The 18,718-nt window shown below is 41.1% G+C and overlaps 1 protein-coding gene across 1 annotated transcript; it reads left to right on the top strand.

Annotated features, from left to right (window-relative positions):
- Positions 1–12,678: 12,678 nt before the first annotated feature.
- LOC147728120 (uncharacterized) lies at positions 12,679–14,927 on the top strand. The gene is made up of 3 exons (XM_086963735.1): positions 12,679–12,940; positions 13,451–13,666; positions 14,643–14,927. The coding sequence occupies exons 1-3, from the start codon at positions 12,806–12,808 to the stop codon at positions 14,925–14,927; spliced, it is 636 nt and encodes a 211-aa protein (XP_086819861.1). The 5' UTR covers positions 12,679–12,805.
- The last annotated feature ends 3,791 nt before the right edge of the window (positions 14,928–18,718 follow it).

The following is an 18,718-nucleotide window of genomic DNA, read 5'->3' as shown; positions in this document are numbered from 1 at the left end:
TTGGCTATCCTGTTCCTTCTGTACGTCAGTCTGCCCATGACTCACACATCTTTTCTGTGCATTTCAGCTTTGACAGAGGACACTCTGCCACAGACGGTGGAGAGTAGCCGAGGAAATGAGTCCGGCTCAGACTTCGCACACACGCAGACTGACACGGAGGAGGAGGCCAGCGCCGGAGAGGGGGACAGGACCGTCCCTGAGGACTCGCATGTGGAGACACCATCGTCCTCCTCGTCGGACACTCTTGGTGAGCCTGCACTGTTGTCACAGACTGGGAGTGGGCACTCATCACCTTCTGTCGGAAGACAGCACACAGGGCCCACACTTCCACCAACTGCACCATGTACTGTTCGTGGCCGGAGGAGTAGGGGGAGCAGAGTGGCGTTCGGTGCAGGCACCGCTGCCCCTGCCACGGTGAGCCAAAATGCACTGTGTGCTGAGGCAGTTGATCTGCTGCGACAGCTGTGTGTGGGGCAGACCAATATGACGAATGCTTTCCAGGACCATGATAGGAAGTTGGGGCAGGTGGTGGCATTCATGGAAGGGATGCATGGCGATCTTTCAGGTCTACACAGGACAGTGCAGTCATTGGCAAGCAGTGTGTCGTCTGCAATAGTTCAGTCGAATGAACAGGGTGCTACTTCTGTTTCCCCATCTACACCGCTGGATGTCTCAGGGGGTAGTGATTATTGTGAGCAAGACTCAAATAAAGGTTATTGCACTAGAAGCAGCGTCAGACAGCACGTCAGGGCACGCAGGGCACAGACCACATCCCCTAGATCACCTACATCTGTTCACGTAGACGACGTCAGATGCACTGGAGTACACACACAGGATCCACAAGTGTTGTTGGAGGACATGCCTTCAGGAGCTACACAGGCATTCAACACAAAAGGTACTCCCAAGGCATGGGATCCTCACATGTCCATGGACTGTTCCTTGGACAAGGCCAGTCAGAAGACTAAGGCACCTACTAAGAGCAGGGAGACTCCCAAGAGCAGGCCCACAGCAGAGGTAAGGGACACTCCCAAGGACAGTGAGAAGACTAAGGCACCTACTAAGAGCAGGGAGACTCCCAAGAGCAGGCCCACTGCAGAGGTAAGGGACACTCCCAAGGACAGTGAGAAGACTAAGGCACCTACTAAGAGCAGGGAGACTCCCAGGAGCAGGCCCACAGCAGAGGTAAGGGACACTCCCAAGGACAGTGAGAAGACTAAGGCACCTACTAAGAGCAGGGAGACTCCCAAGAGCAGGCCCACTGCAGAGGTAAGGGACACTCCCAAGGACAGTGAGAAGACTAAGGCACCTACTAAGAGCAGGGAGACTCCCAGGAGCAGGCCCACTGCAGAGGTAAGGGACACTCCCAAGGACAGTGAGAAGACTAAGGCACCTACTAAGAGCAGGGAGACTCCCAAGAGCAGGCCCACAGCGGTCGATAGGGACACTCCCAAGGACAGTGAGAAGACTAAGGCACCTACTAAGAGCAGGGAGACTCCCAAGAGCAGGCCCACAGCAGAGGTAAGGGACACTCCCAAGGACAGTGAGAAGACTAAGGCACCTACTAAGAGCAGGGAGACTCCCAAGAGCAGGCCCACAGCAGAGGTAAGGGACACTCCCAAGGGCATGGACACACACAGAGAGCAGGTGTCTACTGGAGACAGGTGCACCACAGACGACAAGTCTGCTGGCAGGAACAGGGCGGCGAGCAGGGCACAGGCTACATCCAGAGACAACACTCCACCTAAGGATAAGGCACATCCTACGGACAAGGCATCTAGCATGGACAATGGCGCAATCAAGGACAGGCATACTTCACCCCTGGCTGCACTGAGGCTGATGTTTACTACTGAACGCCAAACTAATGTCTCCGCGGCGGAGTCCCCCCATACCTCCACTCCCATCCAGGCCAGTCAGAAGCAGAGGTGGGTGTCCCCTGTTGTTGCATCCCCCATTACACATCATTCCGAGTCCAGGCGGCAGGCACAGAGCAAACGACAAGCAGGCTCCAGCACGTCCCCAGAAACCAGATCCCCGGCAGCAGTTGCTCCACCTATGCTGGGTGGTGATTCTTTGGAGTCCCCGCCACTTGGCAGTCCAGTCCTGTCCAGGGTGCACTCACACCTCCATAAGAAACGCAGACACACACCATTGACACCTGCCAACCCCGATTTGGCTCTAGATGACCTATCACCAGCTCCCAGGCCCACCCTGCCTCCTGGCCCATACAGCCCTGTGGCTCATCATTTCAGTTGTCCCAGTGGCGCTGGTGCAGTTGACTCTCATGTATCAGGTGGTGGCACAGTGTCAGTTGTGCCCTCTCCTGTTGCACGTCCTGGCAGTGTATCTGGGTCTATGGCTCACGTGTCAGTTAGGAGATCTGTGGCTGTGTTGCACACTCCTGTTTCTGGTGCTGGCAGTCTGTCTGGGTCAGTGGCTCACGTGTCAGTGACTACATCTGTGGCTGTGTCTCACACTCCTGTTGCTGGTGCTGCCAGTGTGTCTGGGTCCGTGGCCCATGTGTGTGTGACTCGGGCTGTGACTGTGTCTCACACTCCTGTTGCTGGTGCTGCCAGTGTGTCTGGGTCCGTGGCCCATGTGTGTGTGACTCGGGCTGTGACTGTGTCTCACACTCCTGTTGCTGGTGCTGCCAGTGTGTCCGAGGCAGGTAGTTCACGCAGTCCCCCTGATTCTGTGATGTGAGGTGCTGTACACTTCACTGAAATGTTACTTCACATGGTGTGTCCATTGGGAACTGCGTGGCACTCTTGTGGTTCCTGTGACGGGTTGGTAGGGACACGTAGTTGTGCAGCCTCTGATGTACCTGCTGTGTACTGCACTATGCCCTGTTGATGCTCTGATACTGCATACTGCCCCTCTCACGTGCTGCCTCTGATGGACCTGCTCTGTGCAATGGACTGTTGATTCTCTGTGCCCCTCTCATGTGCTGCCTCTGATGGACCTGCTCTGTGCAATGGACTGTTGATTCTCTGTGCCCCTCTCATGTGCTGCCTCTGATGGACCTGCTCTGTGCAATGGACTGTTGATTCTCTGTGCCCCTCTCATGTGCTGCCTCTGATGGACCTGCTCTGTGCAATGGACTGTTGATTCTCTGTGCCCCTCTCATGTGCTGCCTCTGATGGACCTGCTCTGTGCAATGGACTGTTGATTCGCTGTGCCCCTCTCATGTGCTGCCTCTGATGGACCTGTTCTGTGCAATGGACTGTTCATGCACTTGGCCCCTCTCACGTGCTGCCTCTGATGGACCTGCTCTGTTCTTTGCAATGGACTGTTGATGCTCTGATACTGCATACTGCCCTCTCGTTACCTGCCTCTATTGTACCTGCTCTGTTATGCACAATGCCCTGTTGATGCTCTGATACTGCATACTGCCCTCTCGTTACCTGCCTCTATTGTACCTGCTCTGTTATGCACAATGCCCTGTTGATGCTCTGATACTGCATACTGCCCTCTCGTTACCTGCCTCTATTGTACCTGCTCTGTTATGCACAATGCCCTGTTGATGCTCTGATACTGCATACTGCCCTCTCGTTACCTGCCTCTATTGTACCTGCTCTGTTATGCACAATGCCCTGTTGATGCTCTGATACTGCATACTGCCCACTCGTTACCTGCCTCTATTGTACCTGCTCTGTTATGCACAATGCCCTGTTGATGCTCTGATACTGCATACTGCCCTCTCGTTACCTGCCTCTATTGTACCTGCTCTGTTATGCACAATGCCCTGTTGATGCTCTGATACTGCATACTGCCCTCTCGTTACCTGCCTCTATTGTACCTGCTCTGTTATGCACAATGCCCTGTTGATGCTCTGATACTGCATACTGCCCTCTCGTTACCTGCCTCTATTGTACCTGTTCTGTTATGCACAATGCCCTGTTGATGCTCTGATACTGCATACTGCCCTCTCGTTACCTGCCTCTATTGTACCTGCTCTGTTATGCACAATGCCCTGTTGATGCTCTGATACTGCATACTGCCCTCTCGTTACCGGCCTCTATTGTACCTGCTCTGTTATGCACAATGCCCTGTTGATGCTCTGATACTGCATACTGCCCTCTCGTTACCTGCCTCTATTGTACCTGCTCTGTTATGCACAATGCCCTGTTGATGCTCTGATACTGCATACTGCCCTCTCGTTACCTGCTATGATGTGCCTGCTCTGGTGCCCACTTTGCCCATGCTCACGCATACACTGTGATTATACCCATATTTTGTGAAATAAAGGTGGTCTATCAAATCTCGTGGTTTTTCGTTGTCATTCCTGCTTGCGTACTACAAATGTGTATTCGTATTTGCTTCTCATCAGTGGTTACGGTGACATGACACTCCCCCTCCCTACGTCACATCCCTTGCTGGTATTCACCTCCAGACAGCCAATGGTTTGTGCCTTACCAGCGTCGTCGTCCATAGTAGGCCATGACTAGGACGTGGTGGATCGCGAAGAGCATCGGGAAAGCGTGTAGCGCAGGGTCCATGGTGGTGGTCAGCTTGCGGTGGGTATCTCGGCTATGTCACCTGTGTTCGCTGTGGGGATTCCGACGTGTTCAGACAGGTTGTTTTTCCGCTGCGGTTTTATGTGTGTTTTCCGCCATCTTGATTGGGGGGACGGTCTTAGTCGTCAGTACGTACGGCGGTGCGTCCGGATGTGTTACGTCCGCCGCGTGGTCGTGTGTAGTTGGCCGGCGGAGCGTGCTTTTCCGTCGCGGACGGAAATTTGACAAGTTTCCCTATCCTGATATGGCGGACGGAGTATCCGCGGCAGGCGGACAGGGAAAAGGCTTTTTCCACCTACTCACGGGCCGCGGTGGCTCTTCCGTCCGCCATCCTAATCGACCCCTTTGTTCGGGCATGGGCATCTCACACCACTTTGCCACATCTCTTGAACTATTTGACCTGCTAATTCAATTCAGAAGTGCCAATGCTTTGTACAAATAATAAGGCCATGCCTGCACAGCCTACCGTTCCAACTCTGATGAGCCCTCCTTATGGTAACACACAGGGGACACTAATTCGAACCATATGTTACTCAAACACAGCACAGGTCCCATAAATGCACAGAATCTCAATCAAAGTCAGCTCCTACCTCTGCATATGTAGCTCACACTAATTATACATATTGTCCCCTCCCTGCACAACATTTCGTTGCTACTCCACTGCTCCATCCTTTGGCACACAAAGCTTACAACACTTTGCTACTTATCAGGAACGTTTATTACATTAACATTACTGTTTTTTTCGTGCTATTTTCCAACTATAACAAGCCTCATGCTAATTGTTATTTAAAATAGCAGATGCTTTCATCTACTTTCTTACAACAGTTGACTCCCACTTTTAGCATGCATTATGCTACTCAGGGATTCGGACTAACAACGTTAAATACTGTCACTCTTTACTTTTGGGGGGTGGAGGATGCTCATAGTGACAATTTTATAGGGAAACTGAGTTAGCAATTTGACTTTCACATTAAGCATTTCTCTCGCATGCCAAAGCGCACACACTTTGCCGCTTACTATCCTACCTCACAACTTTCCTTTGTCAGAATGATGTGTTCATAATAATACATTACCAAGAAAAATACCAATTACTTTAACTGGCTCAATCACTTTCATGCTTCAAATATTTTTCTTCCTACTTCTCAGTATTTTCTATCAACACTCATTTCATACCAAAAATAGAAATGTGTATCTCACTTCATTCATTCTTTCTCTACTTCACAAACTGTACTCAGTATGCAGGGCAACAAGCATACACTCTACACATCACACACTTTCACACTAAAAGTTGCTCATAAAACTAAAAGCAGGCACACACACACACAATCTATTATCATGCCCTCTGTCACACTCTGACACAAAAGTATACAAACTTTCAAAACTACTATTGCATTTCCTGTTTTTGTTTGGGATTTGACGTGTCATTTCATGTAAATAATATTCTGACAATTCATATTACTCTTATTTCAGATTCATCCATTGAGGTACAATCACCCACAAATCAAGGTAAATAATATTCTTGGTTGGAAACAACTATAAATAGTTATTACATAAGTAATTTGACTTACTTCAGTGAATAGACTTTAGAGGAATAAAGTAAAGGGAGTAAAAAAACCATGCATAGATGTTTAAAAGCCAGTTACCATCAAGGCAATACAAGATTTAATAGTGCATCTAAAGGGAAGCAATGCTTACCAAATAGTACTTTTGCTATTTTGCACAATGTATGCAAACCAGTTAATACATGGAACTCCAACGATCTACATTATATCATGGACCTTGGAGATGCTTTATATCTACAAATGCATTCTTTTAACAAAGAAACACTTATGCATCCTGATGATTTGCCAAAATATATAGAGCACAATAATAGGTTTTATTCACTTACCCTACGCAACCCTTTCTATGGTAATGTCCTTAAACGTTTTGATGAAAACTATCCAGATATTACCAGGGCATTGCATTTAGGGATTTCTAAGTACTGTGGGGTACTACTTTGTATGAGTGTATATGTCATTTCTATTTTTAGAAATAGGCAAACATACTATGTATTTGATTCACATAGCAGGGACAATGAAGGCATGCCTCATTCAAATGGAACCTGTGTAACTCTAGAATTTCCAAATTTTGAAGCACTTTTGGAATATGTAATGAATCTAGCCAAAAAATTTAGAAATTCTTCCCAGGATTGCATACCATTTGAATTAACACCAATAGATGTAAAACAAATTTTGAAGCAAACATTCCAAAGAGCACTTCGAGTGCACAAGAAAATGAGTCATTTAACTCCAGTTACTAAAATCTTTCTACATACTACTCAAGTGATTGACAATTCGATTTTTGAAGGGAGTTTGCTTTCTTCGGAGGCTTTAGGTACTGTAAGTAATTGCAGTATTAGAAATACGAGTAAGAAAATTGATTTGGCAGGAACAAGTATTTCTATTATGGGGACAAACAAACAGTCTCTAATAAACAAAGCTAACTTGAGACTTTCTGAACATAGTGCAAAAAATAGTGAAAATACTACTGTTGCACTAGGAACCCTTGACAATGTTGGAAATAAAGTACTTGAACAAAACAGACCAACTCTAAGTTTACCTCTGGGACGAAAAAGAAAAGCAAATAAAGCGAGTTTACTTTCTATGGACGCTTTAGCAACTCAAAGTAAGGTGACTAATAGCAATACTAGTAAGGAAACTCATTTGCCACAAACAAGTACTTCTATTCTGGAGACAAATAAACACTGTCAAATCAACTTCGATTACTTTAGCCTTTCAGAACATAGTCTGAAAAAAAGAAAAAATAAAAGTGATGCACAAGGAGCCATTGACAATCTTGGAAATAAAGGTGTTGAAAAAAACCCACCAAATGTAATGTTAACGGTGGGAGAAAAACGCAAAGGTAATAAACAAATCCATTTAATTATTAATAAATTCCATCGTGAAATATTGCATGGACCAGAGTATGTTTGTACTATTTGCAACCAGTTGTGGCATAAACAAACAATTAAAAATACTCGCACTGTTTGTGAAACAGAAATGTTTCAAAGGTGTAACATTAGTAGCAAGAAAACAAATTTAATTTGTATGACTTGCTATGCTTACATCAGAAAAGATAAAATACCACCATGTTCAGTCCTAAATGGCATGTCATTTCCAAATGTACCAATTGAATTAGAATTATACGATTTAGAAGAAAGATTAGTTTCTCCTAGGATACCTTTTTTACAAATTCGTAGTTTACCACGCGGATTTCAAAAATCATTATCAGGTGCTGTTGTTAATGTACCTGCAGATGTAATGACAACAGTTACAATTTTACCAAGGCAAATGAATGATGCCATGACCATCCCAGTAAAATTAAAAAGGAAACTAATGTATAGATCGCACACGCATTATGAAAATATTCGCCCAAACACCATTAAAAAGGCAGCTACATGGCTAGCAACCAATAGTGTCATGTTTAATGAATATGGTGTGACAATTAACCCCGAATGGCAGTATATACCTCCAGAAATCAACAATGTAAATGATAATTCGGACACAAGCTATTCTTCAGATACATCTGAGAACATGGAAGCTGGAAATTTAGATACTATGTTAACAAATGAAACAATTACCTCTAATAGGGTAAATGTTTTAAGTTTAGCTCCAGCTGAATATAATACACCAAGAGGTTTATATGAGGATAAAGATTCAGAATTTTTGGCTTTCCCTACAATTTATTGTGGAGAACGAAGGCCAAACAATAGGGAAAGACATATACCGGTACATTATAGTACTATTTGCCAATGGGAATTAAGAAGTCATGATAGAAGAGTAGCTAAAAGTATGACTAATGTTTTCTTTAAACTTAAAAAATTACATATTAAGCAAATTCAAGGGAAAATTAATATTTCGATACGGAAAAAATATACAGATGGTAAGAATATTACTGCTAAAGATATAAAATATAATATTGAAAAATTGTTCCAGTTTAATGAAGGTTATAAAGTTTTGAAAACTATACGCAGTTCACCTCCTTATTGGGAAAGTTGTAAAAGAGATCTTTTTGCTATGATAAGACAACTTGGAATACCAACTTTTTTCTTGACTTTATCTGCTGCTGAAACAAAATGGCACCATTTAATAAATTTATTATTGAGAGTTAAAAACTTAAATGAATGCACAGAAGAGGAATTCAATAACATGTCTTGGGAAACAAAATGTCGATTAATACAAGAAGATCCTATTACATGTGCTAGACAGTTTGACTATCAAGTGAGGAAATTGTTTAATTGTGTTTTGATGAACGGGACAAATCCAATTGGGGAAATAGTTGACTACTTTTACAGAGTAGAATTCCAACAGAGAGGTTCTCCACATATACATGCATTACTATGGGTAAAAAATGCACCCCTCTATGGTGTGTCGCCATTAGAAGATGTCAATGTTTTTATTGAGCAATATATTCAATGTAATAAGTCACATGACACTGTTTTACAGCCTTTAATAAATTTACAAAGGCATGGGCACACTAAAAATTGCCGCCGGAAACAAAAAAGAACATGTAAATATCAATACCCAAAATATCCTATGTCAAAAACTCTCATATTAGAGCCATTGACACTTGAAGGCACAGATAGGCAATGGAAAGATAATCTAAAACGTATCCATGAAGCTATGAATAATGCAAATTTTAGCACACTTTCTTTTGATGATTTCTTAGGTGTTATTAAGCTGGATAATAAAGAATATATCACTTCGATACAAACTAGTTTAGAAAAGCCAACAATTTTTTTAAAAAGAACACCAGATGAATGCTTCATTAATAACTACAATAGTACGATTTTAAAAGCTTGGCGAGCAAACATAGACTTGCAGTTTGTACTAGATGCTTATGCTTGTGCAGTCTATATTATTTCATATATCAGCAAATCGCAAAGAGGAATTAGCAAACTTATTGCACAAGCTGCTAAAGAAGTGAAAAACAATAGTAATGTCAAAGAACAACTTAAACACATAGGGAACAAATTCCTCAATTGCACAGAAATTAGTGCTCAAGAAGCAGCATACCTCATTCTTCAGATACCATTACGGAAAAGTTCACGGGCATTTGTATTTATTAATACTAGCCCTCCAGAAAAAAGAACTTATTTAATGCGCGATATGGAAACTATTAATTCATTGCCAGAAAATTCGACTGACATTCAATGTGAAAATATTATTGCTAGGTACTGCAAGAGACCCAAAACATTAGAAATGTGTACTTTAGCTGATTATGCCTCAAATTTTAATTACTCCTGCAAAAAAAAATATACCAGAGAAATAAATGACTCGGAAGATTTACTTGCTGAAAGAAACTTTTACAGCTCAGATGAGGAAGAAATTGAAATAGAATGTACTGAGGAGGATGTAGGTATGCAGAATATAAATAGCAAGTATGCTTTAAGTAAGCGCAAACGGAGAAAAATTATACGCTTTTGCAGATTTAACAAAGACAAAGAGCCAGAAGAATATTATAGAGAACTATTAATGTTGCACTATCCATGGAGAGAAGAACATAAAATTATCGCTAACAAGGACACTTACTTTGAAAGGTATCTACAAGTAAAAAAGGTTGTTGATTCACAAGTTAAAATATATAACCATAATCACGGTGAAGTTAGAAACATTACGAATGAAGAGTGGAATGAAAATATTATATCCCCTCCTCTATCACCTCAATTAATACCAACAGAAAATGTATGTGATGAAGGGAATAATAAAGAAAATCAACATCTATATGATTTGTCATTAGATTTAGGAATTAGAACAATAACTGAAGAAACAAGCTTAACTAACTCCATTCTACCTGATGATAAATACCAACAGATAATGCACAACTTAACTGCTCAACAACTCAATTTTGTTTACCATCACTTGAATTTGTTAAAAACTAAAAGTACTCCATGCTATACTTTCTGCACTGGAGGGGCTGGTGTTGGTAAAAGCTTTCTAATAACTGCACTACATCAAACATTACTACTCTACTATAATACAAAGGCAGGTGAAAATCCTGATAATATACATGTCTTACTTACTGCTCCAACAGGCAAAGCAGCACATAATATTCAAGGGCAAACATTGCATAGTACTTTCAAAATTCCAGTCTCACAAAGTTTTGATTATAAACCACTAAGTCATGAAAATAGAACTTCACTTCAAATGCAAATGATGCATGTTAAAGTTCTGATTATAGATGAAATTTCGATGGTGGGTCAAAAAATGTTTAATTTTATACATAACAGACTACAAGAAATAAAGTCGTCAAATGAACCATTTGGAGGACTTTCTATTATAGCTATTGGTGACTTCTACCAATTGAAACCTGTTTGTGACAGATACATTTTTCAGGATTCTAATAATTTGTATGGCCCTTTAAGTATTAACTTATGGAAAGAACATTTTAAACTCTTTGAATTAACGAAGATTATGCGTCAAAAAGAAGATCTACAATTTGCAGAACTACTAAACAGATTAAGAGAAGGGAAGCATACTAAAGAAGATATTCTAATAATTAAGCAAAGACAAATGCCACCTGATGAGAGTCTCTTAGAAACAATCCCATACATTATGTCTACAAATGTTGAAGTTAATGAAATTAACAGAATTGTTTTGGATAAACATAGCAAGGATTATCCAGTGTATATAACAGTAGCTAACGATACCGTGAGTTCAGATGTTTCAGAAAATGTCAAAAAAACTATACTAAAGCAATTGCCTAAGGATCCAACAAAAACTATGGGACTTGCACATACATTACACATTGCTTTACAGCTCCGTTATGATTTAACTTGCAATGTGGATGTAAATGATGGTTTAACAAATGGCGCAACTGGTATAGTCCAATTTGTTGACATTATTAACAATACTCCATTTCTAGTCTGGGTATCATTTGACAATATTAGTGTTGGGCAAAAAGCAAGGCAAGAATATAAGCATTTATATCATTCACAAATAGAAAAGTCATGGACACCAATACATGCTATAGCTAGACATTTTCAATACACTAAGAAATTTATTACTGTTATACGCAAACAATTTCCTTTACGACAAGCATCAGCACGTACTATACATCGCACACAAGGGGACACTATAGAACCACTTTATATACACTTTAATAACAGCAAAATTCATCATTTACATTATGTTGCTATAAGCAGAGCTAAATCTATACAGAACATATACGTGAAGAATTTTGATGAAACTAAAATTCTAATACACCCAAAAGTTAATGAGGAAATGGAAAGATTAAGGACCGAAATGCAACTTGAAATCACTATCCCACAATTAGATACATACAAAACACATTTCAATATTATAACACACAATATACGATCACTTCAGAAGCATTTCACATCAATGATAGCTGATAGTAACATAATGCAAGCAGACATTATTTGCTTAACTGAGATCAACACAACAAGGAACTCAACTGCAAATGATTTTAATGTAGAACAATATGATCACATGATATTTGATAAATTTCATACATACAACACTAACCATGGGATGATACTCTACTACAAGAAAGAGCTTAGGATATTACCTATTTATGAAACACACCAAGGGATAGACATTTTACATTTTACATTACAGATTCAGTACACAGATTATCTTATTATTATAGTCTACAAACCACCACATAAACTTATTACAGATCTTTTAGAAATTATTACCAGTATCACTAATTTTTACCCAGCACACAAATTCATCATTATGGGAGATTTCAATGTGGATGTCTCTCAAAGCAATTCACAAACTAACAAACTCATTGGGTTCTTTGAGAGTAAGTTGCAATGTACACAACTTATAGATACTTACACAACAGACTACCAATCTATCTTAGATCATGTATATACCAATTACATACTTCAAAGTTATGGTATATTAGAATGCTATTACAGTGATCATAAAGCACTATGGATTTGTATTTAACATTTGTTGTAACCTATATTTCTATTTCAGATGTTGACTATTGAAGAAATCGCTAACATTACCACAAATGACAACAAGCCGTATGAAAAACCCATAAGAGTTAATGTGATCAAGTGCTCAAGTAAAACCAATTACAAAAATGCAAAACAAGAAAATAAAGTACTTTTTCATTTGGCTCTGGCAGACAAAACTGGAACAATTAAAGCTACGTGCTACCAGGAAAGTTTATATCAGCAGACACAAAAAACTTGTGGACTACTTATACGCAATTTTATAATTAAAAACAACACAATTCTGATTACTAAGCAAACAAAAGTAACAAAATTTCCAGCAATGACTATAACTCAAGCGCTAATTCAAGAAGCGGAAAACATTTTGCAGCCTCCTGCACCATCTGCTTCGCCAATAAAAGAAATAAAGCGGGCATCTTTGAGAAGTCTTATGACAGTGTGTGGGACCATTTCAGAAGTAAGTTGTGGTGATTTATACTGTTGGTCTCGCTGCTTGAGTTGTCCGTTTGTGTGTGTGGTGTTGTCTATGCCATTGACAATATTTATTTTCCCTTTATCAGTGTGTGTGTCTTTGTGTGTATGTGTACTATTTGATGCTTAGATGTTCTTTAATTTAGAGTGGCTGCAGTTCTGTGTGTGGTCTCTGTAACACATTACATATGGTGGTATGTTTATGAGGGGTTCTATCCATCATAAATGATCTGTACAGCAGCCAAATAAGAACAATTAACAATGTGTAAATAGGTGAGCTAAAGCTACACTGCATTTATAAAAGTAAAGTTGATAGGTGTTTAAAGAAGAGCGCCAAACTGAGACATCAGAGTTCAAGTTTTTTTAACATAGTTGGGAACAACACCGTACATTGGAAAAGAGCAATAGCCCTTAATAATTATGTCTTCAATGCTTGGACAATTATTACGTATTACTTCAGTGCTTTTACATTTTTAACACTATTATTTCTTTTTAGGAAGAGGAAAGTAAACTTGTACTCATTAATGGACAAAATACGGCAATAAAATCTATTACATTAAAAGATGCCACTGATGACATAAAAGTCACATTATGGAGAGAGGCTACTCTATTCTCAATAAACATTGGAGAATATGTCATGTTAACTCATGTCACAGTACATGAATTTAATGGACAGAAAATATTGAACACGACAAGGCACAGCAAATTAAAAGTAAGGAACACACGCTCTCTCACGCACCCCTTACTCTATCACTTCAACACACACACACACACTCACGCACTCTCTACAACACTCTCTCTACTCTCTCTCTACAACACTCTCTCCACTCTCTCTCTAAAACAGCCTCTCCCGCCTCTCTCAAAAACAGCCTCTCTCTAAAAAGAGCCTATCTCTACAACACCCTCTCTCATCAACACCCTCTCTCTACAACACCCTCTCTCTACAACACGCTCTCTCTACAACACGCTCTCTCTACAACACGCTCTCTCTACAACACCCTCTCTCTACAACACCCTCTCTCTACAACACCCTCTCTCTACAACACCCTCTCTCTACAACACCCTCTCTCTACAACACGCTCTCTCTACAACACGCTCTCTCTACAACACGCTCTCTCTACAACACGCTCTCTCTACAACACGCTCTCTCTACAACACGCTCTCTCTACAACTGCCTCTCTCTACAACTGCCTCTCTCTACAACTGCCTCTCTCTACAACTGCCTCCCTCTACAACTGCCTCTCTGTACAACTGCCTCTCTCTACAACTGCCTCTCTCTACAACTGCCTCTCTCTACAACTGCCTCTCTCTACAACTGCCTCTCTCTACAACTGCCTCTCTCTACAACTGCCTCTCTCTACAACTGCCTCTCTCTACAACTGCCTCTCTCTACAGCAGCCTCTCTCTACAGCAGCCTCTCTCTACAGCAGCCTCTCTCTACAGCAGCCTCTCTGTACAGCAGCCTCTCTCTACAGCAGCCTCTCTCTACAGCAGCCTCTCTCTACAGCAGCCTCTCTCTACAGCAGCGTCTCTCTACAGCAGCCTTTCTCTCCAACTGCCTCTCTCTACAACTGCCTCTCTCTACAACTGCCTCTCTCTACAACTGCCTCTGTACAACACTCTCTCTGAGACACACTGTAACATTTTTGGGCAAAAAAAAATAACTATGTTTTTATTTACTACAACAGGTAACAACACCACCACAAGATAATATTGACGTCGAAATATATGGCGTGGAAAGCACAAACGGAGATTGGAGCACCTTAACAACAAAAATAACCAACACAGATATTTACCAATCGATGGATGTACAAAATCAAACACTTATACAATGGTTTATGTTGGACGAAGAGGTGGATGACATTGGTGAAGCACTAATTCATTATTTGCCTCAAACATGTGAGGTTATATTTTGCAATGGCAAAATTACTAAAATTGTTAAAGAAAAGTCGGAGGAAGATTTAAGTGATTAAGTAACAATCCTCACAATTACAATTTTTTTACAAAGTAAAATAAATAATTATTGTTTTGTGTTTACTGAAAATAAATATAATATTTTGAACATATCCAGTAGCATGGTCATTTTCGTTCTGGGTGGGTATATTTTTTTCAAACAATGTTCAATGTGCCAATACAACATACAGAACAATAGCTGTTGCTGTTACATTTTTAAAAAGAGAATAACTATACAAGAGTGATGCTGTGTTGTTGCTCAATAGTACTGTGGGGGGGCAGAGTGATAATGTAGTGTTGCTGCGTGTTGCATTGGTGGTGCTCAGTGATGCTGTTGTTGTCAGAAGTGCTACTGTTGTGGGCCTGAGTTATGCTGTGGTGGTAATAAGTTAACACCAACACAGCACCACTCATCAACAACGCAGCACCACTCATCATCACAAATGCATTAATCAGCACCACACTAACATCACTCAGCAACACACCAGCATCACTCTCCACCACCACAACAGCATCATTCACCATCAACAAACTATCACTCTACAACGACACAGCACCACTCATAACCACAACACCATTATTCAGCAGACAAACGTCACACAAACAGAACATGTACGCTTTTACCAGGCACACACACCAACAGCTATCAATGCACGCTTTCAATAGGCATACACCCACACTAACAGCCATCAGTCCACGCATTCAACAGTCACACACACCACCGCCCGTAAGTGCACGCTTTCTACACATTTTTTAACGGACCACACACAATTACAGCTATAAAACAATGCTTTGGTGCTGTACAGTACTGCAGTACTATGTATGAATGACACTGTTGATGTGGAAAATACGGCTGTGGTGGTGCAGGGTGATGTTGTGTTGTGGCTCAATGGTACTGTGGGGGGGCACAATGATAATGTAGTATTGCTGCGTGTTGCATTGGTGGTGCTCAGTGATGCAGTTGTTGTCAGAAGTGCTACTGTTGTGGTGCTGAGTTATGCTGTGGTGGTAATCATTGAACACCAACACAGCACCACTCATCACCAGCACAGCAACACTCATCACAACAACAGCATTACTAAGCACCACAATAACAACACTCAGCAACACACCAGCATCACTCTACACCACCACAACAGCATCATTCACCAACAACACACTATCACACTACAACGACACAGCAGCACTATCACCACCACAGCACCACTCATCAACACTACAGCATTACTCAGCAGACAAACGTCACACAAACATAACATGCACGCTTTCAACAGGCACCCACACCAACAGCTATCAATGGACGCTTTTACCAGGCGTACACACACACCAACAGTCATCAGTGGAGGCTTTCAACAGGCATACACACACACACACACAGACAGCAGTCCACACTTTCAACAGGCATACACAGCACCGGCCAAAAGTGCACGCTTTCAACACACATTCTAACATAGCAGACACAATTACAGGTATAAAAGCCTGCTTTTTTGCTGTTCACTACTGCTGTATGTATGAATGAAACTGTTGGTCTGCTAAATACAACTGTGGTGGTGCAGAGTGATGCTGTGTTGTTGCTCAATGGTACCATGGGGGTGCTGAGTGATAATGTGGTGTTGCTGCGTGTTGCATTGGTGGTGCTCAGTGATGCAGTTGTTGTCAGAAGTGCTACTGTTGTGGTGCAGAGCTATGCTGTGGTGGTAATCATTGAACACCAACACACCACCACTCATCACCAGCACAGCAACACTCATCACAACAACAGCATTACTAAGCACCACAATAACAACACTCACCAACACACCAGCATCACTCTACACCACCACAACAGCATCATTCACCAACAACACACTATCACACTACAACGATACAGCAGCACTATCACCACCACAGCAACACTCATCACCACTACAGCATTACTCAGCAAAGAAACGTCACACAAACATAACATGCACGCTTTCAACAGGCACCCACACCAACAGCTATCAATGGACGCTTTCACCAGGCGTACACACACACCAACAGTCATCAGTGGAGGCTTTCAACAGGCATACACACACACACACACAGACAGCAGTCCACACTTTCAACAGGCATACACAGCACCGGCCAAAAGTGCACGCTTTCAACACACATTCTAACATAGCAGACACAATTACAGGTATAAAAGCCTGCTTTTTTGCTGTTCACTACTGCTGTATGTATGAATGAAACTGTTGGTCTGCTAAATACAACTGTGGTGGTGCAGAGTGATGCTGTGTTGTTGCTCAATGGTACCATGGGGGTGCTGAGTGATAATGTGGTGTTGCTGCGTGTTGCATTGGTGGTGCTCAGTGATGCAGTTGTTGTCAGAAGTGCTACTGTTGTGGTGCAGAGCTATGCTGTGGTGGTAATCATTGAACACCAACACACCACCACTCATCACCAGCACAGCAACACTCATCACAACAACAGCATTACTAAGCACCACAATAACAACACTCACCAACACACCACCATCACTCTACACCACCACAACAGCATCATTCACCAACAACACACTATCACACTACAACGATACAGCAGCACTATCACCACCACAGCAACACTCATCACCACTACAGCATTACTCAGCAAAGAAACGTCACACAAACATAACATGCACGCTTTCAACAGGCACCCACACCAACAGCTATCAATGGACGCTTTCACCAGGCGTGCACACACACCAACAGTCATCAGTGCAGGCTTTCAACAGGCATACACACACACAAACACAGACAGCAGTCCACACTTTCAACAGGCATACACAGCACCGGACGTAAGTGCACGCTTTCAACACACATTCTAACTTAGCAGACACAATTACAGGTATAAAAGCCTGTTTTTTTGCTGTTCACTACTGATGTATGTATGAATGAAACTGTTGGTGTGCTAAATACAACTGTGGTGGTGCACAGTGATGCTGGAAATTTCATTTAACGCACAGAAAACACAACGCTACGTCACCAAAGTTTGCGCTGCTATTGCCTACATAGTAAAAGCCGAACAACACTTTCAATAGAATCAATAAATACATATATATATATATATATATATATATATATATATATATATATATATATATATATATATATATATATATATTGAACAATATAAATTAACACATTACGCCCAAAACACATCATTGGTCTTAACCGGAACAACAAACACGGAAGATATACGTAACTGACGTTAACGTCAAAAACCTCCCACAAAAACAACGTATTCCATTCAAATATTCGAATAAAATTTTTGGGATAAGCACTTTCGAGCAATAAAAAAAAATCAAGATTCATGCTACATTTATAATAATTACAATAACTAATATAAAGGGAAATAACACGTCAAACACAATACATTGAACATCTTTAAAAAAAATGCTTTCTTGAAAATAATAACTGTATATTGCACCAACTCGCACATACGCGAAGGGAAGAATAACAATACATCACACAAATTCAGAATAAAAGGACATAACATAACCATATTCGACATAAATACATAATCAAAACTTTGCCAGTCAAGAAATTGGAGTACTTCAAAACATAATAAGCAAGTACATACACAAAATAGAACAACGTTCTCAATTAAAAAAAAACGAACACATACAAAAATATACATTGCTATATATAACATTTATAAACATTACAATTAAAAGAACATCTAGCGTGTAGAACACTACAACACTCTATTCTAAGTACAAACGGGAGAAAATACACAAGTCGCAATACAAAAACATCAATAATACATCATATTAATTAATTACTTTAATAAATATATAAACACAAGTAAT

This window comes from Lissotriton vulgaris, chromosome 3_1 (genome assembly GCF_964263255.1).
Source record: "Lissotriton vulgaris chromosome 3_1, aLisVul1.2, whole genome shotgun sequence".
Classification (NCBI taxonomy): Eukaryota; Metazoa; Chordata; class Amphibia; order Caudata; family Salamandridae; genus Lissotriton; species Lissotriton vulgaris.
Note: the sequence above shows the minus strand (reverse complement) of the source record. Positions and strands in the feature narration are given on the sequence as shown.